At 43.9% G+C, this 23475-nt stretch overlaps 1 protein-coding gene across 1 annotated transcript in view; it reads right to left on the bottom strand.

The window, feature by feature from the left end:
• Positions 1–23475, bottom strand: part of VPS39 (VPS39 subunit of HOPS complex) — a 45498-nt gene that overhangs the window by 3033 nt on the left and 18990 nt on the right. Inside the window, exons 8-24 of the mRNA XM_008143037.3 lie at positions 22205–22388; positions 17038–17158; positions 16797–16917; positions 13375–13504; positions 8523–8665; positions 5834–5977; positions 5238–5379; positions 5058–5144; positions 4705–4778; positions 4278–4376; positions 3558–3675; positions 2930–3058; positions 2244–2346; positions 1968–2013; positions 1017–1166; positions 727–861; positions 207–298 (exon numbers count right to left, since the gene is read on the bottom strand). Of these exons, the coding sequence (XP_008141259.1) occupies positions 207–298; positions 727–861; positions 1017–1166; positions 1968–2013; positions 2244–2346; positions 2930–3058; positions 3558–3675; positions 4278–4376; positions 4705–4778; positions 5058–5144; positions 5238–5379; positions 5834–5977; positions 8523–8665; positions 13375–13504; positions 16797–16917; positions 17038–17158; positions 22205–22388 (2018 nt within the window). The remainder of the gene's footprint in view (positions 1–206; positions 299–726; positions 862–1016; positions 1167–1967; positions 2014–2243; positions 2347–2929; positions 3059–3557; positions 3676–4277; positions 4377–4704; positions 4779–5057; positions 5145–5237; positions 5380–5833; positions 5978–8522; positions 8666–13374; positions 13505–16796; positions 16918–17037; positions 17159–22204; positions 22389–23475) is intronic.

Here is a 23475-nt window from a genome sequence, read left to right as displayed (position 1 = left end):
AAGGACTTTGGGCAAGAAATCAACAGCCCCATGCCATACACTCCAGGTTTTTAAATTCTCAACGCTCACTCCTGTCAGCAAGGACTGTCCTCTCGGGCCTCAGGAGCTACACGTGCCGGACGGTCAGCACCTGCGCTTTCCCCTTGGGTTAGAGGGCAGAGCGTGACCACCCAGAGCAGACCCCGCAGAGGTGCGAGCAGGCTCACCTGTTCCCAATCTTCTTCTTACACACCATGCACACCTTCTCCTCCGTGATGATGCACTTCACCTGCTGGTGTAAAATCCGCTCTTCCTGGACCTGGGAGGGCAGAGAGATTGGGGGAGGGTACCATGGTCTGCCCGCAAAGATTCCTCTACTTGGAACACTTGGTTAAAGTTGTGTTAAAGGAACAGAGATCTGCTTCTGTCTAGAGCAGTGGTCGGCAAACTCATTAGTCAACAGAGCCAAATATCAACAGTGCAACCATTGAAATTTCTTTTGAGAGCCAAATTTTTTAAACTTAAACTATATAGGTAGGTTCATTGTTATTAATTAGGATACTCCTTCAATCGCACTGTACGTGCGTGCCCGAACGTGGTATTTTGTGGAAGAGCCACACTCAAGGGGCCAAAGAGCCGCATGTGGCTCGCGAGCCACGGTTTGCCAACTACTGGTCTAGAGGAATATGTGGTAACGGTCTCGTAATAGAAAGTACTAGCCCACCCTAGGGTTTGCCAGGCTCATACCCGCAGGAACTCTGCATGGAGAAGGTTCTTGAGCACTTGATTGAACCGTTTCTTTTGCGCATTTTCTTCCAAGACTTTCTCCAGGAAGATGCGTATCTCATTAATCTGAGTATTTGCTGGCAGAAGGTTGAGGGCCTAGGATGGGAACAGATGGGAAAGAGTGAGGCGGGACAGGAGTGAAACTGAGGGAATGGCTGAAGCCCCAGAGCTGGAGAATCCCAGGCCGTTTCTCCACCCCTTTCCATTCTGTGCTCCCTGCAAGCGCCCTCCATCCCCCTGAGAGAGCTGACCTTGGTGGTGTCCAGTTTGCTGTGGTGCAGCTCGAGGACCTGCAGGGCAGCCTGGAGGTTGGCTTGGGGCTCCAGCAGTTCCAGCTTGATGGGCCCCAGGCAGTGAACGCTGGGGGGCGACAGGTACATCCGGAGCAGGGACAGATACACCTGTCTCACACAGGTACAGGCACGCAGGTCAGGCTGGCAGCACCCCCCAGAACGCCCAGTAAGAGGGATGGTCTACAGTAATAGCTGTCATGGAGCACTTAAAACTCATCATTTTCACCTTTTAAAAGATTTTGGTAAAGTCAGAGTCAACTGAAGGTATAAAAATTTAAGGATTGTGGTTTCCCTTGTTAACCATTATCAGAAATTTCCTTTGGCTTTGAAGGCCAAGACCCTGTCATGTTTTGGGTCTAAGGATTAAACCAAGATGAGACCTGCACGTCCTACTGGCACCAGTGCCACAGGACTTCTCAACTCAGCACTTAACATTTGGGCCAGATAATTCTTCGTTGGGCTGTCCCATTTAACAGCAAGTCTGGCCTCTACCTCCTAGATTCCAGAAGCACCGCCACCCCAAGTCCTGGTAATAAAAGATGTCTCCAGACATTGACAAGTCCATGTGCAATCTCGACAGAGCACATCTGATGTTCCTTCTCAACAGGCTAACCACATTGTTTATAATACAAGTCAGGACTCTTGAGAGTAAAGGGGTGAGGATGCCACTCATTATCACATGGATGACAACAGATGGAAGCCAGAGCTATCCCAAGCAAACCAGGACATGGGCACCCCGCCAATCCCTGAAGATGTACAGGCAAATCCAGTCGGTACCCTGACCCATGCCATCCATCTTGTCTTAGCAATTCACACTGTGTCCCCTGCGGCCAAACCAGAGGACGTTCGGAAGGCCGAGGGGGACAGTGGGAGGCATGCATGCTCTCTAGGACCAGGGTCACTACTTACATCTTTGTTGCCATCTTTGCTTTGGTCATAATGCTTGTGGCAGTACCTGCAAAGGAGAAAATGCTTAGACAAGGCCAGAGGGGCCACGTTTACAGAAGGGCCATCGATGCTGCCTGCACGAGCAGCCCAATGGCAGCCAAATGGAGAGGCCAGCACAGGTGACTCTCCTTGCGGCCGAGTGGAGGGGTGGTGGCTCTCTTAGTCTCTCACGCCTCCTGTGTCTCTGGGGGACCTGCTTTCAGACCCCTGGGGAGCGGGATGGCAGGGTCAACGTACTCCTCAGCCATCTTTGTGTCCTTGAGGATGTGGACGTAGATGAAGAGGGCTTGTTCGTGTTTCCCCATGCGCCCCAGCAGGAGAGCGCGTTCTTCTAAGAGGCCTGTGGGGAAAGGAAAGCAGGTAACCATTACCACCACGAGGCAAGCCCAGGGCCGGGACTAACTATCAGAGGGATGGATACTGGAGCACCTTAAACTGGGAGAAAATATTTTTATTATTTGGGATTTATTACTACAATTTTTAAAAGGGGGAGGGAGCTACTTTAGAAGGGACTCTATCCCTTCTTTTTGTGAGCACTTACACATCGAGCAACTCTACAATGTGCTAGGCTCTTCCAACAAGGGGAATAAACACCTGTCTCTGTTCTCACTGAGCTTACAAAAAAGACGGGTATGTCTTTTTTAGACAAATTATGCCAAATTACAACAATTGCTAAATAATGAATGTGGGCAAGAACATGTACTGAAGCAATAGACAGGTTTGAACCTGGCTCTCAATTAGCATGTGGCTCACACCCCAGTACAAAAGCGAGTCCTCAGAAGGAACAGAGCAGGGGCACTCGCCTAAACACGTGGCTATTCCCAGGCCCAGCTTTTTAGAGGCTTGGGGAGCTGGCAAAGAGAAAGGTCAGTTTCTGCACTACCGTCAGCTGAAGCAGCTTCTGGACCCAACCCAACCCTCACCATCAAAAGGAAAATCACAGATGAGCCGGCCTGGGTCATAGTAGCTGGAAATTTCCAAGAACATAAGGAGCTTCCGTCGATATTCTCCCAGCTCACCCTCTTCCTCTCCAGCAGGAACTGGAGTTTGGCCTTTAAGGGAAACAAAGCTCAATCTGAAAGGATGCTGCTGGGCAGCAGCATGGGGATGTCAAGAAAAACGAGGGGGTGGGGTTCAATGACGTCACCACAATCATCAGAAAGGGCCTCCAGAGTAGTTTCCAGTTGGCCTCTCTAGTTTATGGTCTCTACATGGACCCCAAACATCAGCTTGAGGTGGAAAAACAAACACACACACAAAAAACCCAACTGCCTAGGAAACACTCTGGTAGGCAAACCTGTTTCTTATCTTGATGACAGATTGTTCCTCCCCGCTCCCCCAGGGGAGGTGCCAAGATTCTTAGAGATGCCCAGACCCAGATGAGCTGCTGAGTCTCACATTCTGGGTCACTTAGCTGCCCTGGCTCCTCTGAGGAACTTCCTGCCCACAAGGGGCCGGGAGAGAAATCTGCTTCCCATGTCACACACAGCATCCTGGGGCCCAGCTTCCTCTAAGGCCAGGGGCCCCGTGACTTTCTATGAGAACTGGTACCTGCAGGGAAGGCCAGGAGATACTCCTTCATCAGACCTTGCACCTTCTCACAGTACAGCTGGATCAGGCAGTTGTGGAACCGGGAGCCCGTCTCCTCCCAGACGTGGATGACGTGCTCCTGAAGCGAGACACGGGTCTGCCTGTGCCCTCAACACTCTGACCCAGCCCAGGCGCCCAGGCTCCCTCACACTTTTCAGGCCCCATAGGTCCCATCCAGACTGTTTCCTAATTACGCTGCAGAGGCACCAAGGGACAGCTCTTCTGAAACCACTGGAAATTTCACAACACAACCCAGCAACACTGGGACTTCTTTTCCTGATTTCCAATCTAAGTTCCTTTATTAGTTTTGTCTCATAATCCTCCACATCAGCCCATGTAATTAAGGTTAAATATCTGCATTCTGGTACTTCAAACTGATTTCATTGTCCTGTGGCCACAGTGAGTTAGGCTGTGCAACATGGCTTTGAAATGTTTTTCTCGAGCATCCTTCTCTTTTATTCCTCTATACTTTGCCCAGGTTTAGAAAGTATCGATGAAAAGTGACCCTTCCGTCTTCGCCCACTGCAATCTCTCTGTAGAGCATGTTGAAATAACCCTCTTCTGTCCATTTCCATTAGTCCCCACGTGACACAAACTGCAATCGGAATCATCTAAGAGCTGACCCATGAGGCCTGGTTCCTGGGTTTGAAGCTTGTTAGTTCAGACCAAACAATATCTTACCAGATAAGGAATAGCCAGGCCCTTAAAATTCTCTACCAGGAAGCCGAGCACTCGGTCCCGGGGCAGAGACTCCACCTCCGGGAGGTCTTCGGTGAATATCTGTTAAAACAATCCCGAGTTCCAGCAGCGGAACCAGCTGGCCGCAATGCTGCCGAATGTGCAGGCTCACAGGACAGACTTCTGGGGTGGGGGCGGGGAACGCGCAGGCTTCCGTCGCCAGGCAGTGTGGGACAGCCTGGGCAGGGCTCCCGGTGCCCTGTGTAAAGCTCTTCCCACTACCCCACACCGGCATCTCCCGTTCCCAGTCCACTCTTCTGACCGTAAGAGAAACTGCATGATTCCTTCCTCCTCCTCCATCCACCCATCTCCAGAGCAGAGTCAGGACCAACTGTGGTGCCAAATGAATCCAAAGACCCCTCAAACCTACCTTCAGGCCATCCTCTGGGAAGTCTCTCAGCACCCACACTGAGTAGGAAAAAATCAAATGCAGGTTTTCTGTGCCTGGAGGAAAAGTAAGACTTGCTCACAGGGCTGGGAAGGCAGGTGCCCAGGTTGTCCCAGGATTTATTTTCTAGAGCAGAGAGCTCTGACCAAGCACCAGTCACTCAGGGCTGCTTGCTGGGCTGGCTACATTCCGAGCTATCCTGGGTCCCCCACAGGGGACTTTCCCCACACCTGGCGGAGCAAGGAGGGAGGGGACTGACCAGCTGGAATCAGAGATGGAGGGAGATCAGGTCTGTCTGAACACTTTCCGACTCCCGTTTCAAAAGCTCGACTTACCCAGGTGTTGCAGATATTGCACCGTCCTCTCGTGGCCTTTCAGCGGCGAGTTTGCTTTCTTGGACTGGTCCACCAGCACCTGCAGGGCTGGCCACAAAGCCCAAGAACAAGGTCACGGGCCTCCTCCAAGGCTCATCCCACAGATTCATCCCACCGGCCTGCCCTCCCGGCCTCGGTCACCTTTCTCATGGAGCCCCTTCTTCTCATACAGGATGATGAGCTCACTGTACTTGTGAGCCTTCTTCAGCACGTGCTCGCTCTCTTCGATGTGGCAGTGATTGTTCTCCAGGCGCAGCAGGGGGGCTACCAGGGCCACGTTCGTCTGCAGAGGAGGCAGGACTTCAGCAGAAGTGCTTCCTGGAGACCCGGCCCTTCCCCAGCCGAGGCCTGCTTCAGGCAGAAAGGCCAGGGATTTAACAAAAGCACAGACAGCGAACAATCCTTTTTCAGGACTACAGGGAGTGGCTTTTATAGCACCATAATCTTTCACGTGTTTTAACGGTTTTGGGGGGCAGGGAGGAAGGAGATATTTCCTTTGAGGGAACACTGTTCACACCACACCACTAACCCCAATCTTACCAGAGAAGACCAGCCCACTCTGGTCAATATCTTGTCTTAAACCTTTCATTTCAAGAAGCTCACAGGCATCAAGGCAAACACTAGGTGGTTCCCATCACTGAAGACTTCGCTCTTGCTAACAGCAGGTGCCCCACAGTGGCCTTTCCCAGCTTCGGCAGGCTGGGGATTGTGGGTACCCGCCTGCTCTGGGAACTCACATGGAGGTAGCACTTGAGCAGGGTGGTGTCGATGATCTGCAGCAGCTTCTTCTTGGACTTGATGGTGGGAGTGCCTTCCATGAGCGGGGAAGTGCTAGACTGGTGATCAGAGTCATTCAGCTTCTTTACCAACTGGCTCCGTTTCTGCAAAGGCCAAAAATGTGGGATCAAGGCCAGGACTAATCTTCCTTTATCACTTGATCTACTGGGTAATTTCAAATACCTCCAAATCAGCTCATACCTGTCCACACCCTGATCTCACGTTGGCATGCAATATTTTGGAAGTTTAAATATTTAATGGTTCTTGGAAACTTAAGCATATTTATGATGTATTGCTCAATTGTACATTAACAGTAGTTACAAATGAACTCAGATGACATTTTAAAAAACACAGTTATTTGGTTGCAGGAAATTTTTAAAAATTAAAATGACACTTCTGTTACAGAGATATGACAGAGGGCTCAATGAAAGATCTTCAAGCACCAAATGCATATATCAGGATCAAATTCTATGGAGAAAGTGGAATAAAAATTAAAGTTCAAGGAGTAAAAGAAACAATGTTAAATTTCTTTTTTTCTTTTTCTTTGAAAAAAACTTTTTTAAAATAGTTGAAACCTACAGAGCATTTTTAATGTGTCAAACACAATGCTAAGATTTTCCTTAACGCAGATTTTCCGCATTTAATCCTCAAGAGACTCCCTGTGATAACGCACAATTTTTATCAGGGATCAAAACAGATGACTGCCAGCCCTGGCCAGTTGCTCAGTGATTAGAGTGTCAGCCCTCGGACCAAGGAGTGGCAGATGCGATACCTGGACAAGGGCACATGCCTCAATCATGGCCTGGGTCCCGTGCGGGAGGCAACCAATTGATGTGTCTCTTTCACATCGATGTTTCGCTCTATCTCTTCCCCTCTTCTCCTTCCTACTCTCTAAAAATATCGATGGAAAAAATATGCTCAAGTGAGGATTAACAAACAAACAAACAAAAAACCTCAGATGATTGCCAAACTGCCACAGATAATAATTATGTATTGAGTATTTACTGCACACCAGCACTGTCAAGCACTTCATGTATTACTCTATTTTAAAGCTAAAAGAAATGCAGGTATTATTATCCCCATTTTATGAATGAAGAACCCAAGTACAGATGTTAGATACCTCAGAAGTGGCAGAGGCAAGTTTCAAATTAGGGTCTGATCCCAAAGCCCATGTTCTTTTATAATTATTTCTTAAGTCAATGTTATCAAGGTACAAGTTACATGTAGTAAAATGTACCCCTTCTAAGTGCACTATTAGGTGCATTTTGGCAGATATATACATGCATGTAACCACCACCCCAATCAAGGAATATATTTCTATCACTCCAGAAAGTTTCCTTTCCAAACAGTCCCACCCACCCTCTCCCCACTGATCAGCCTCTATCACTACAGATTAGTTTTTACCACCTCCAGAACTTTATATAATGGAATCACCCAGTTTGTATTGTGTTGGCAATGCCCATCGTCTTATATGCTCTACCCTCTCTCTGGCATAACCCTAGTGTCAGCTAACTTCACACATGCCTAACATCAGTGGAGAAGGCCAGGGAAAACTGTGTGCCTGGAGTGCTAAAGCTGCCAGGACTGACGGCCTTCTGTAAAGCCACAGGCTCAGGAGGCGTGCTGCTCCGGGAGCCTGTCTGACTGGGTCCATGGGCCACGCCGTGTGCAGACAGGCAAGTCTGTGTGCTCCTTGCAGGCTGCCAGCCACAGCTGGGTACTGCCGGGACCCAGTGTCAAGGAGGAGCCAAGGCCCTGCATGCCTGATTCGTCCTGAGCGACACCTGCTGACACAGAAGTAGACGGGAAGCTGGCTTACAATTTTCCTAGCAATACTTCTCAGTGCCTATCCAGGGGGCCCTTACAAAGGTCTGCAGAACACTTAATAGGGAAAAATATACTAAGTTCTCTGACGCTGAGTGGGTGTATAGCCTTCTGTGAAAGAACTTTGGTGTTAAGAAGCTTCAGTGAAGATGTTAGTTTTAGTGTTGCCTTTAAAATTTCTCTTATCTGCCCATAACAACTAATTAAATTTTTTTAATCTAAAAATAATTCACCTAAAAAAACGTTTTAGAAAATTATTTATTAACAAGGAAAAATTTTCTCAATGTATAACTAAATTTTTTTAAAGTAAGCTAAATAGTTTGATATCCCTTTGTAATAAATATACCAATAAATAAATAAAACCTAATTTACAAATACATATAAAAGTCTGGAAGGACAACACTAAAATGTAGTTACTTTCCTCTGGGTTCTAGGTAGAGTTACAGGTGATCTGTATTTTTACTGTGTTTTCCAAGTTTTCTGCTTAATGCAGTATTTTTTCTAAAATTATGTATGCTAAAAAAAGTTTGTTTTTAAAAATTTACTATTTTCTGTTAACTAAAATGTACTCTTTTTAGTCCCTGAACAGCTTAGTTAGTTGTGAATTTACTAGGAATCGAGTGTGTTTCCTAATGTCAGGATTTGGCAAAAAGCAGCTCAATGGTACTGGTAAGCAGGAAGCAGCAGCAGAAAGACACTCCGCCCGCCCAGACTTCTAGTGTTCATTTATGGAATGTCTGTGGTATTACAAAAAGCCCTGGCGTAAAGAAGCAGTTCCACTAAACTCCCGAGTCACTCCTCCATACACCTCTCTCTCATATCTACCTGTGTCAGGTAGTCAATCAGAGCTAAGTGACCCTTCTCCAATTCAGCCCCGGAGAGCACAGGCAGGGGGTTAGGATACTGCAGCTGCTTCCTGTAGTCTGTGGGCAGCAGGTCCGGGTACAGGCCCATCACATGGGTAGGATCTAGAATGGAAGGTAAACATGAGTCCCCAGAAAGAAGCACAGCAATTTAAGGATAAAATAAAACAAGTTCCTGAGAGAAACCAAGATGGTGGCATAGGTAAACACCTAAACTGCTGCCTCGCACAACAATTTCAAAACTACAACTAAAAGATAAAATAGAACAAGTTCCTGACATTTTTTAAAAAAAGAATAACTAACTTCATAAAGACTAAGTTCAAGTGAGTTATACACTTATAATTTGAGCACTATTTATACACATGTCACTTTACAAAAATGGCATGACTATATTCCAACACACACATATATATATATATATATATGCAGAATTAGAAATGAGAATTTATTAACTCTCTAAAAACAAAGAAGAAAAAAACTTCTAAGGAAAAACTGCTAACACAGTGAAGTTGAAAAGATAAAAAAACTGAAAAAAAAAGTCAAAAAGGAATATTACTAAAACAAAAAGACCAGGTAACAGACTACAGTATAAATTTGCAGCTTATATGGCAAAGGGCTAATAGGTTGATTTCATAAAACAAATACACACAAATTGGTTAAAAAAAACACATAAGATTTCATTTGATAACAGGGCAAAAGACAACAACTGACAAAAGAAGAATACAAATTAGTGGGAAAATGTTCTGCTACATTAACAATCAAAGTGTTTTTACCATTAAAATGTCAGGTGAATTCAATATTATTTTATATTGTTTTCAGGTAGATATTTATATAATTTATGAAGTGATCCCCACCTGACACCATACATAATTGTTACAAATATTGCTGACTATATCCCTAAGCTCTACTTTACATGCCCGTGACAATTTGTACTTCTTAATCCCTTCACCTTATTCATTCCATTCCATAACTCCCCTTCTTTCTGGCAGCCTGATCAGTCTGTTCTCTGTATCTATGAGTCTCTGTATCTATTGTTTGTTTACTTTTGTTCTTTAGATTCCACATGTAAGTGAAATCATATGATATTTGTCTTTCCTAAGAGACTAAAATTTAAGCAGTCTCATAAAAATTTTTAAAAAGCTAATTTTGTGAGTTGATGGATGCCGGGAACCAATTCCAGCATGTAATAATTACAAGAGTTTCATCAAAAGGTTGGTGAAGCTTGGGGGCTCAACAAGGGCTGAGCCACATATGTAGTTTACCTGTTGGAACGGCTAAACGGCACCTCCCCCAAACCTGAATAGGATAACCGTTTGCTGCCAGACTGCTCAGAGCATCTTAATCTGCATGTTATTGCCTCCTGTTGGCCAAACACCTGAACAACTGTAGGCTATTCCCCAAACTGACAATGCTTCTGTAAACCCTACCCTTTGAAGTGTATGTCTCCACCTTGCCTTACGACAAATTGTGTTAATAAATAGCACGGGGTCCTTAGACAAGGGGAAGTGTTTTAGCTCCCCCAATGCCTTTCAAAACTATCTTTTGTCCTTGGACTCCTTCTTGAATCTACGCATCAGCCCCTTTCTCCAAATTGCTGAACCCTTTGAAATGCTGGGGCAAGAACCCTAGCATATGGATTTGTTAATTAACTTGGTTGTGCAAATCTTTAAGTATAACATATTTATATTTTACATTTAAATATATTATTATTTTATTTGTCAATTACACTTCCATAAAGCTGAAACCAATAAATATAAAATATTATAAAACAATAACAAACATCAAGTGGCATTTTCATATCCATTTAATTAGTAATAAGAGTATTTTTATTATTATTTTAAAATAGATTTTTATTGATTTCAGAGACGAAAGGAGAGAGAGAGAGAGAGAGAGAGAGAGAAACATCAATGATGAGAGAGAATCACTGATTGGCTGCCTCCTGCATGCCCCCTACTGGGGATAGAGCCTGCAACCCCGGGGATGTGCCCTTGACCGCAATCAAACCTGGGACCCTTTGGTCTGCAGGCCAATGCTCTATCCACTGAGCCAAACCAGCTAGGGCAATAAGAGTATTTTTATATAATACTACCCAGTGCTTGAAACATTGTGAAACAATCACCTTTACACTGCTAAGGCAAAAAATATTTCTACCTCAAAAAGGATAAAAGCATTCACACCTCCAATCCTATTTCTAGGAGTTAATCCTAAAAAAAAAAAAAAAAAAAAAACAATGGAAAAGATGGGGGCGGGGAGGGGGGAGCAACATTTGTATGGACAGGTAGCAAAACTTGTAACAATGCAATTTTGGAAACAATGAAGAATTTCTTCAACAGCAAAATAATGTATTTTTCATTCAAATGGTAGAGTATTATGCAGTCATTACAAATTCTAAAAGGCACCTAGCAACATGGAAAAACAATAATTTTTAAGTAACGAAAGCTATGAAAGCATATTATAACTATGTCGGAACATACACATGAAAAGAAGCTTGGGTGAGGAAGAGACAAATGATTTCTGCAAATGCTAAGAATATTCACTACTGGACAGGAGGTTAGTCAACAGAGGACCTGCCGAGAGGTCCAGTTAATAGCCAACTGCCCCTACACAGCACTGCCACCAGCACATCCTCCTGCCACAGGAAAGGATCCACTGTGCCTTATCTTTCCTACTAGATTGATCTTTGAAAGCAGAATTCCATCTGATTAGTTCTTCTTGGGCCCAGCAGAGTGCACTGAACTCACCAGGAGCTCAGTACATAATTGTGGAATGAATAAATTCAAAGGTAGTAGCTTTATTATGAATGAATTTAAACCTTTGGACTGGGGTTCAAGCAGCGTTGGTATATGGAAAAAGAATCAAATTACTACAAAAATTCTGTCTTATTCCAGTGTCTTTTCAAAGAGCTGGTGGATAAATGTCCCAAATGAGTTCACTCAAAGGAAGGACAGTAGATATTTATGAATCTCAGGTTGCCCAGCTTCCATATCTCTTAACAGCAACTTATTTCCTTTTGGCAACTCCCTCTTCCATGCCAGGTGTAGTCTTGGTAACAGAATAGTTCTGGGCACCTACCTTTGTCTTCAGAAGCAGAGAGGGGCCACAAACTCTTTCCCCACCTCTGGCAGGTAGAGGAAGTGAGACTACGACCTAATCTGGACAATCAGAGCCCCTTGATCTTGAGAAAGTGACTCAAGAATGACAAGCAGTAGAGCACACACCGAAGTATACTGCATCCTACATGCTCCTCTTATAGAATGTGGACACTCACCCATCAAGAGGTTTGTCTGTGTTCCCTGGCCTTAAACCTGGAAGGACCCTTGTATATCAATAGAATATGGTAGGAGAGTCATAAAAGGCAATGAGGCTTCCATTGGGAAACCTAGTGTCTCTGCACGAAGACACTCAAGCATCTTTGTAGAAAGACCCACTTGGATAAGAACCGGGGCTCCAGCCCATGGCCAGCACTAACTTGTCAGCTATGAGAGGGAGTCACCTTAAAAGTAGATCCTTCAGACCCGTTAAGACTTCACATGACAGTAGCTCAGCCCACATACAACTGCAAACGCATGAGAGACCCCAAGCAAGACTCCCCATCTGAGTTTTCCCAAATTACTAACCAACAGATACCGAGAGAGGTAACAGATGATTTGTTATTTTAAGCCACTAAGTTTTGGGGGTGGTTTGTAACATGGCTTTAGATAGTAATATAAGCTTGCAGGGGGCATTTTGTATTGAGGAAGCAACAACAGGGGAGGTGGTGGCAGCAACAGCTAAGGAAGTGGCTGTGCCGAGGAGTCTGCCCAGCCTGCCATGCCACAAAGGGGTTACTCTTCGGCTTCCTGCTTCCTGCTAGGAGGTGCTCTGAAGTTCCTTTGGTTCCCATCATTCCTGAGCCTGATGCCCATTAATTTTGTGGGCTCCTTTACTGCCATTCCCCTTATGTTCCACTAACCATGCTTAATTTATTCAGATACTACTTAAATTACCCAGCACTGGTCTCCATTGCTCACAACTAAGAACCTTAACTGATACAAGGAGTTACCTCTGCTCATTATTGGCCAAAAATGAGGGAAGGTGGGAAAAAGGCAGAACAAAGAGGAGAAAAGAGGAGATAAATAATATTATATAGAGTCTAACCATATAGATTGATCCTAATTAAGCAAAAAAAAAAAAAAAAAAGGAATATATAGAAATAAAAAATTCAATAATAATAGCAAACAATTGGAACTTATTAAGTATCACACACTGTTCTAAGCATTTTACATAATCTCATATGAGGTATTATTATTTGCTCTGTTCTGCAGAGAAAAGAACTGAAGGCCAGAGAGGTCCAGGAATTTTGCTGGCGGTTAGGCTGTCTGACACCAAAGTGCCTGCTTGTCACTGTGATGCTCAGGATTTTTAAGACACTGAGAAAAGGAAGGGCTTCGCAACCCTGCCCTGTGCTGGCTCTCAAAAATGACCTGCTGTTTGATTCTAAGCTCAGGTCAGGGACTTTTGTCTAGAAGAGTATTCAACAAACACTCGATTATGGGATACACATTTGTTGAAATGAATGACATTCTGTTACCTTTCTCTAATGGCGAGGGCAACTCATCCTGGAAAACTGGAAGTCTGTCCGTATTTACAGGTGAGACCAGATTCCTAAGATTAGGACTATAAATATGTCACCTGCGGGATTCTGTTAGGTACGAGGATCAGTTTAGGTGAGTGTAAACTTTCCCCTTTCTCAGAAATCTGGTGTCATGTCTCCTCATCCTGTCCAGTTTCCCTTCCTCATTACTTCCTTACCCAGGGCCGCACCCACTTGTTACCTGTGCCGAGCTTAGCAAAGACCTGCATGGACTCATCAAAACGCTTCTGGCAGAAGAGGTTGAAGGCATACAAGTTTTTGATGTGATGGATCTGCTGTTGCTTCTCACTGTCAGAATCATCTTTCATTTCCTAATAAGAGAGTAGAATAGGTGAGAGCTCACTCACTCAACAAATATTTATTCAGTACACACTAGGTATTAAACAACACCCAGGAGATACAAATTCAACATGTACAGACAGTCACATGGTATCTGCTCTCAAAGACTGCCCTCACAGTCTAATAATAAGACTGATAAGCAAGTATGTAATGAAAATACAACAGGATTTCTACAAAATATACCTGACTAGTAAGGTATTCCTGAAAACGACCAAGGTCATAAAATGCAAGGAACGACTAAGAAGCTGTCACAGATCAGAGGACACTAAGGACAAATGACCAAATGCAATGTGATGTCTGAATTTAAACCTAGAGCAGAAGAAAGGGATATTAATGGAAAAACTGGAAAAATATGAATAAAGTCTAGAATTTAGTTTAAAAAAAAATAATCAAAACCCAAACAAAATAGAGTAAGAGATGACAGAAGCACCTAAGAGGGGTAAGCAACAGCCTGAGCAGTGGCTCTGGGAAGGATTCTTGGGAGAAAGTAAACTAAGGCATAAAAAATGAGCTGGAGTTAAGGCAGGTGACAGATGGGAGGGGGGACGGAGACTGTGTTCCTCTGGGCAGAAAACAGCAGACGTCAAGGCCCTAAAATACCAGAGAGAGAACACAGTGTGCTCAGGAATAAAAGACACTTAACACAGCAGGCACAGCATTTATTATCTCTGTACCTTACTTACAACCCCTTTCCCCCTGCTGTCTCCCTTTTAACCAATCCTGACTAAATTTAAATTCTTCCTTCAAAATGCCTTGCATTTTTCTCTCTTCCTTTCCTCTCCTTTTCTACTGCCACTGCCCTAGTCCAGGCCACCATCAACATGAGGCAGCACCTCGCCTAAAGCCCTCCCACTTGAAGCTCTAAAGGTTTTCAAAACCTTATGCAACTTCCTTACCCAGCTTCTTTCCAGACATTCAAGCCATACCCTCCACTCCAGTCAAGATGGGCTCCAAACATCTTAGAAATACTTGTTACCCCTTCTTTAACTTCCTTGGGCTCCTCAATGCTCCCCCGTTTCCTGCTCCTGATCTTACCTATCCCTAATGGTCCAATCTGAGGATGCCTTCTCCAGCCCTCAGGGAACTGTCCCTTCTCTCACATTTTGCTCCACATTTTGTCAACACTGAAGTTTAGCATATTATTGCCCTCTGAAAGGGACATATATGGTCTTTATTTAAATAAAAGACAGGTTCCTCAAGAGTTAAGATGTTATGGACCAACCTTCTTTCATCATAGGGCAGACCACCTAGTAAGTGCAAGCCTAGAAAAGAGAAGGAAAAATGGAAGCCCACTTCCATCTTCCCTATCGAAGATTAAACCAGATCATTATCTACTAAATTATTTTATTCTATTAATTCTATGAAGTACTATAATTATAAACTTAAAAATTATTTGCATCAGGAAGATCACTGAAAAGATCTGAAAACTTAAGTGTTAAGAAAAATATAGGTACTCAAAAAGCTATGTACTGCGTGATACTGTTTTTTTATTAAGTTTAAAACTAAATACATATTCTAACATACCTAATAAAATTTAAAGGGCATGATAAACACGTAATTTTGGATAATGGCTGTCTGGAGGGGAGGCAGAGGGATGGGTTGGGGAAGAAATTACAAGGTTATCAGTTCTTTTTCTTGAGTAAGGTGGTAGGTATTCTTTAATTTAAAATAGAAATAAAATAATATAGAACAATGCATGAGTGGAAAATAACAGAATAGTAAGATGCTGACATTAAATGTTTATGGGATATTAAACATGTTCAACTATTAAGACTGGATTTTAGTTTTAAATCCAGAACTCATGCATCCAAAATAAATGTTGTTCTTCAAAAATATCCACCATATGTGATGTAAGCATATATACCAAAATTTGTGACAACGGCTTTCCTTTCAGAAATAATTTACAAGATACTCTAGAAATTAAGTTTTCCTACTACTGTCTTCAAAAACACTTTGCTATTACCAAATTACACCGTCTGGTTTAATGACTAGGAAAGGTTCAGAATGACTTTTGGTTATTTTCTAAAATCAAACCCACCCTCTACAGAGGACTAATCCCCACTGGGGATGTTGAAAAGAATAAGACAAGCCTCAGAAGCCAGTGTCCAAGATGTCTGTTGGCCCTGAAGCATCGCTGGACCCAGAGCATGGTCAGTACTTTGCCGAGAATATCATCCCATGCAAACATTCAAGGAGAGTGACAGTCTTAAACATAAAGGCGCAGCCTGCTGAATGCAGCAACTTAAGATGAGAGTAGAATACCTAAGGGCCTGCTTGTCCAAACGTAACAGTCCACTGTTGAAAGAGATGCTGAGGCCCTCTAGTGGTTGCATTCAACCACACCGGAATCTTTATTTATTTATTTTTTATTTTAGAGAGGGAGATAGAAACATGGATGTGAGAAAGAAACAACAGTTGCCTTCCATATGTGCCCTGACCAGGAACTGAATAGCAACCCAGGTATTTGCCCTGACTGGGAATCAAACTCTCGACCTCCTACTGCACAGGACACTCAACCAGCTGAGCCACACTGGCAGGGCAACCAGACTATAATCTTACATTTACAATTGTTACTTTACTCCAACATTTGCGTTGTCTTTAATTTTTCAGGACCAGATCATTATCTACTAAATTATTTTATTCTATTAATTCTGTAAAGTACTATAATTATAATTGACATTAATTCTACATTTGCAAACTGAAAAAGTGAAATCACTTCAAGTTACATAGATACTTTGTGGCAGTCACACCCTGAATCCAGGGTCTCAGACTTTCAGCTCTGTGCTTTTCAACCGGTCGAAACCAAATAAGAAAAACTAAACGCAAATCACCTACTGAAAGGGCAGAGCAGGACAGCACAAAATGTACTGTACCCTCCATCCTGTGTAACTATGTATATGACTCCTTTTTCTTAGAAAACTGCGAGAATGTAACAGTTGCATAAATCTGCCAATAAGAATGTAGAGAAGTAGACTCAGTCCAAATTAGGCAATCTCTGTAACCCACGTCACTTCCCTAAGCCCACCCAAATGACCAACCCTTTATAACCTATCGTTCTCCCGGGGCTCGCTCTCTCGCCCCGCTGCTGCGTCAGAAAGAGGCTGGGAGCCAAACCCGGGTTTGAATAAAGACTCTTTGCTTTTGCATCGGAGAAAAGGCTCCCTGGTGGTTAATTATTGGGGACCCCGAACTCTGGGCATAACACTACTTTGGAGAACAATGTGAAAGGCAGACTCACACCCAAATCTTAGAAACAAGACTTACTGCAAGCTGCAAAGCCAATTCAAACTGTTTGTCCTGGAGCAGCTGTTGGATTTGAGTTGCCATGGGGACAGGAATAAGTCTCCACACAAAATGATTGCTGGCCACATAGATAATGTTTGATCTGGAGGCAGGAGCAAAAAATGTATCAGCAAAATGACACAGGCTTTATGATGACATAGGTGACTTTAAAGCTTTGTAATGATAATGATATGCAATTACAGCGAAGAAAGAAACTCCTTACCCTCCTGAAGTGATGAAACGAGGCCTCTGCAATTCAATGCTCTGGACCAGGAGCCGTGGCTCGAGTGTTCGGATCTCCACATATCGAGGCAACACTGCAATGATGTAGGGAGGCTGGTGCTCTGTGCAAAAGAGAACACCTTGAGTTGCAGTTCTGATCTAAGGCTTTAGGTCTATGAACTGTCAGTTGCCCATTTCTAAGTTGCATTTAAACGGGATCTCCAAAAAGCCCACAGGTCAACATCAAGCCAGGATCCTATCATCTATATATATAAAAGCCTAAGTCCGACGGGTTCGACCACTCGCCTGGTAGCTATGACGCGCAATGATCACCAGGGGCCAGACGCTCCAACCAGTAGAGGAGGGAGCCTGATTCCTCATGGAATCGGTTAGGTTGCTGCTGGGGCACTGTCGGCCCGAATCTGCTTCACCTGCACCCGAACCCAGAAAGAAGGGAGGGGGGAGCCCAATTCCTTGCGGAATCGGCTGTGGGTTAGTTGCTGCTGGGGCACTGTCAGCCCCAATCTGCTTCACCCACACCCCAGACCCAGAGAGGAGGGAGCCCGATTCCAGGGTGCATCACCCGAGAACTGCCCTCTCACCATCTGGGACCCCTCGGGGGATGTCAGAGAGCCACTTTTGGCCTGATTCCCTCAGGCCAGGCAGAGGGACCCCACTGCTGCATGAATCCATGCACCGGGCCTCTAGTGCGATATATAAAGACAAAAAGGTTGTTTGCCTGAGTGATGCTAAAAGAAATCTCTTACACAAAAAAGATGCACTCAGCTTTGCTAAGAGTGACCTGATCCTACTCCTACCATTTCTCCCAAAGAACTGGGTGGAAGCTTCACTTGCTCCTTTCTCATCAGTCACAAAGCAAGGCAAGAGGAGTGCAACTTCTTTACCCCTAAAATTATGCTAAAAAAATGAGTCCCACATTTCTGGCCACTGTTGTTTCTGTTTGAGATGTTCACAGGGAAGAGATGCAAAACTCCATTTGACATTTTTGGTTTTAAATATAATTTTATTGATTTTTAGAGAGAGCAAGGGAGGGAGGGAGGAAAGGAGAGAGAGAGAGAGAGAGAGAGAGAGAGAGAGAGAGAAAGAGAGAGAAAAGAGAGTGAGAGAGAGAGAGAGAAGCATCAATATGAGAGACATTGATCAGCTGCCTCCAGCACATCACCTACAGGGGATCAAGCCCACAACCTGGGCCTGGGCCCTGACAGGGAATGGAACCGGCAACCTTTTGGTGTATGGGATGATGCCTAAGCAACTAAGGCACACTAGCCAGGGCTCCACTTAACACTTAATGGCTCACAGCGAAGGCAGCTGGATTGTGTTCTCAGTGCAGCTGTTTTCTACCACTTATATGAGGTATCTAGAATGTCAAATTCATAGCAACAGAAAGGAGAATGATTGTTGCCAAGGGCTAGGGGAAGGGAGAAATGTGTTGTTTAATGGATATAAAGTTTCAGTTTTGGGAGATGAAAAAGTTCTGAAATCTGTTGCATGGTAATGTATGTAACACTACTGAACTGTACACTTAAGTGGTTTAGAAGGTAGATTTTATGTTGCTTTTTACTACAATTAAAAATAAAATTATAAAAAATTATAAAAAATGAACCACTAGATGACATAATTGTCATACAGAAATTTAACCTCAAAGAATATATTCATAAGAATAGTTTCTTAGTGTGGCTAACTTGCTATGATTTAATTTTTCTCATCTATTTTCTGATAAAAAGCTTTTGATTTTGTATTTGTAATTTATACTCTAAATGAATAGTACAATAAAATTTTAAAGCCAGAAGGGAACTCAGAAATGAAGAAACTGGAGCATAAGTAATATTTTCATCAATTTAAATGCTATTGTTACTATGCTGCTATTTTTTATCTTACCAGAAAATACAATTAAAAAACATTGTTTTGCACTTGATTTTTAAATTTTCTTTCAATGTTGGTCTCATTTTTTTAAAGCTAGTATAATTTTCCTCAGTGTTAATTTGTATAAATATGTAAAATTTCTCTCCTTTTTTAATCTTAATAAGGTCTAATTATTATTTTTAATATATATTTATTGATTTCAGAGAGGAAGGGAAAGGGATAGAAACATCAATGATGAGAGAGAATCATTGGTCGGCTGCCTCCTGCACGCCCCCTACTGGGGATTGAGCCTGCAATCGGGGCATGTGCCCTTGACTAAAATCTAACCCAGAACCGGCCAGTCCACAGGCTGATGCTCTATCCACTGATCAAAACCAGCTATGGCAGGTCTAATAATTTTTTAAAGGTAATCTATAGTAGAAACCCTGTTGGTTGTGAAATTGCATTTGTTCAGTCTCCCCAACTCTTCAGTAGTGTTTCTCAAACACAATAAAAATGGTCTGGATCTTTTTGTATCTTCAAAACTTAGCAGAGTGGCTAGTGTGCAGCAGACATAATAACTGGCTGACAATGACATGACTCATCTATTCCTCAAGCATTTACTAAAAGGCCATGTTTCAGACACCCCCCAGAGTGGATGGAGACAGGAGTCCTTAGCTCACAGAGCTCCTACAGTAGCAGAGGCGACAACTCCCTGCACCCAGAGGGACCATGTGGGTGCCGTGACAGAGAAACCTGAAAGGCTCTGGAAGCAACAAGGAGGAAGTAGCTAACTCTGCCTGTGGGTCAGAGAAGCCTCCATAGAGGAAGTGCCGCTGCATGGGGCCTTGTCATATGAGCAGGATGTTGCTGGGTGAGAAGAAAGGAAAACAGTGCAGACAATGGCAGTGAGGGGGAGTCCAAAATGTCTGGAGCCTGCCCTGGCCGGTTTGGCTCAGTGAATAAAGTGTTGGCCCGCGGACTGAAGGGTCCCGGGTTCGATTCCAGTTAAGGGCACATACCTAGGTTGCAGGCTTGATCTAATCGGGGCATAAGCCGGAGTCTCACATCCATGTTTCTCTCCTTCTGTCTCTCCCCCTCCCTTCCACTCTCTCTAAAAATCAATGCAAAAATATCCTCAGGTGAAGATTAAAAAACAAAACAAAAAGAAAATGACTGGAACCTGTGTGAAGTAGTCAAGATGAGAGCAGAAATAAAAGTGTGGTTTATAATATATTTTATTTATTTTTTTTTTTTTCCTACAGAGAGGAGGAGAGAGGGACAGAGAGCTAGAAACATCGATGAGAGAGAAACATCGATCAGCTGCCTCCTGCACACCCCCTACTAGGGGATGTGCCCGCAACCAAGGTACATGCCCTTGACTGGAATCGAACCTGGGACCCTTGAGACCGCAGGCCGACGCTCTATCCACTGAGCCAAACCGGTTTTGGCAAAAGTGCGGTTTAAAATGTATGCCATTCTGAGCTTAGTCTTCCTCCTGTCAGAGGTGAGTCCCGCCCTACCCAGAAAGAATGCCCTCTCGTTCAAAATGTTAAGGCACAGAAATGTTTCTGAGAAACACTGCTGAAGGCACTGGGCACTGACAAAGGTTTTAAAACAGGAATTCTCACACTGGAGAGTCAGACGCAAGCTTCACGTATATTACACACATCTTCATCTCATCTACCAACGTTCTTCTGAACAAGGGCCCCTAGGACCTCAGGAAGCTTCTTGGGAAGCTCTTAACCCCTCAAACTCACTAATATGCATAATCCTGGGCCTTATCAAATACTATCCTTTTGATTTCTCTTCCTTCTGGTGTATTAGTCTCTAACCACCATCAGAATAACCACCCTAGAACTTTAATAAAATGTTCTACCCCTGCGGAATCTACTGGCCTCTCCAACCTTGGCATGGGCCTCTAACAACTGGCCCTAACCTTATTCTTCCACTAGAGGCCCGGTGCATGAAATTCGTGCACTGGATGGGGGGGTGGTGTCCCTCAGCCCAGCCTGCACCCTCTCCAATCTGGGACCCCCTCGGGGGATGTCCGACTGCGGGTTTAGGCCTGATCCCACAGGCAGTCGGACATCCCTCTCACAATCCGGGACTGCTGGCTCCTAACCACTTGCCTGCCTGCCTGCCTGATCACCCCCTAACTGCTCCCTTGCCAGCCTGATTGACGCCTAACTGCTCCCCTGCTGGCCTGATCGCCCCCAACTGCCCTCCCCTGCTGGCCTGATCACCCCCAACTGCCGTCCCCTGCCAGCCTGATCACCCCCTAACTGCCCTCCCCTGCCAGCCTGGTCACCCCCAAATGCCCTCCCCTGCTGGCCTGGTCGCCCCTAACTGCCCTCCCCTGCCGGCCATCTTGTGGTGGCCATCTTGTGATGTGGGGTGGCCATCTTGTGATGATGCGAGGGCGCAAGGGCCACCTAGGCTTTTATTAGTATAGATAATTCAGACCACCTAGAGCTCAGTCTCTGGCATGCCCTCTCACAGATCAGCATGTCTTCTATATTTATTCGCTTTTCAAACTATTCTTTCTACCTGGATTGAAAGGGAATTTTTCTTTAAGCCAGATCCTAAATTCCCTGCCAGTCTAGTGCAATCTTATGGATGTAACGAAACTACCTCCTGACTACTGAACAATGAGCTTTCCCCTTCTGAACTACTGAATCTCAGCTCATCCAATTTAACACCTTAAGCAGCGCCTAAAGCAGTTTTGTCACTTTTTACAAAATTTAATTTTTGTGTCCAGAGCTAAAGTCCTTAAAGTCTGCATGCCCCATTCCATAGCAGTAACTATTATTAAAATGTTCATTCTTTCAACTGGCAACACCCTTACAGAGAGCTGGGAGTCCGAGGCAGGTGTGGGACAGAAACGAAGGACAGTGACTGACACCTAAACGCAGTTTGCACCTCTAAGTTACAAAAACAGCAGCAATAACCACCATGTAAACTGAGTTATATGTATTACAGAAATAAATAAGGAATTTCCACTACCTGGCAGAGGACACAATAAAACCATTAAAAATAAACTAAGAGATAAAGATAGCAGTAGACAATTACTTATAAAATGTTCAATTCTATTTAGATTTTCCCTGCCTCTGACACAAACATCAGTTTTCTACAAAAACCAGAATATCCCATTTTCAAAAACCCCACTACAGTTGCCTAGTTATGAGGGGAACTGAGAGTGAACGACACTGTTAACCACAGTCTGCTAAAGCTATTCTTCCATTCTTCGAAGGTGGCACACACCCTAGCCCAAAATGGGCAAGAGCAGCTACTGTTAGTCTCACCCATGGCTACTGGTATGTCCGTCCAGTTCAGGGCGCATTTCTGTGTGCAGATCCCCTCCTCATTGAGCACCACGGTGAGATCATCCTGACCCACGGCCACTTTTCTATCTGCCAGAGGGGCAACCAAGGGCTCCAGCTGTTTTCCTGTTGGGAAGAGCTCTTTGATAGACCCCTTTCCATCCACCTGCGGGAAGGCAGAGAGTCAGTCACCCAGCATTCTCTGACCCGAGGCATGAACACGGCCTGGGAAAAATCAAGATAAAACCCAAAACCTACAGAAGTCAGAAACAGTCCTTGTTTGGCACACGGAAACAGATAACAAATAGAATTTGTTAGAAACATTTTGTCCTCACTCTGTAGAACCAGTTCTCTTCTTCTCTAACACAGAGACAAGCATCTCGCCTGGCAAATAACAATGTCTAGTGCTGGCCAGGATGAAGAGCAACTGGTCCGCTCAGACTCTGCTGGTGAGAATGCAAAATGGTACAGCTGTTCTGTTAGTTAGTTTCTTTTAAAGTTACATATACACTTAGGATGTAACCTAGCAATTCTACTACTACACACTTGCCCAAGAGAAATGAAACTTATTTTTTATTACATAAAAACCTATATGCAAATGTTTATAGCAGCTTTATCATAATGGCTGAAAATTGGAAACAACTTTGCCTTTCAACTGGTGAATGAATAAACAAACTATAATACATTCGTACCATAGAATACTATTCAGCCATAAAAAGAATATATTGACACAACACAGGTGGATGTCAAATGCATTACAGTACACTAATCATATATATGATTCTGATGCTTCTGTTTATCTGACATCTGGCAAAAGCAAGAACAGATTACTGGAGGTTGAGTGTAGAAGGAGGGGCTGACCTCAAGAGGCAGCATAAGGGAATTTCAGGAGTGATGGAACTGTTCTAAATCTTGATTGTGGTGGTGGTTACAGAACTCCGGGCAATTTTCAAAACTCGGAACTATACATCAAAAAGAATGAATTTTACTATATGTAAATAAATGAATAACTTTTTAATATCCTGGTCCCAATAGCAAGATTTTCCACGCTCAAATGATTCTAGCCTTAAGTGGGAGATGGAAGCATCCAAGGTTGTCAGGTAATAAAAATACTCCAACTTCTGGCTGTCTCCCATCCCCCAGACTTCTCTTAACAACTATATGCCTAGATGCAAGTTTGCTATTCAGTCAACTGTACACCAGTAACTCCTTTACGAACTTGCAACTCTGATGTTGATAAAAGGTAGGATATT

Source organism: Eptesicus fuscus, chromosome 5 (genome assembly GCF_027574615.1).
Source record: "Eptesicus fuscus isolate TK198812 chromosome 5, DD_ASM_mEF_20220401, whole genome shotgun sequence".
In the NCBI taxonomy this organism is placed as follows: Eukaryota; Metazoa; Chordata; class Mammalia; order Chiroptera; family Vespertilionidae; genus Eptesicus; species Eptesicus fuscus.
The sequence above is the reverse complement of the archived record's forward strand: the minus strand, read 5'-3'. Positions and strand labels throughout refer to the sequence as shown.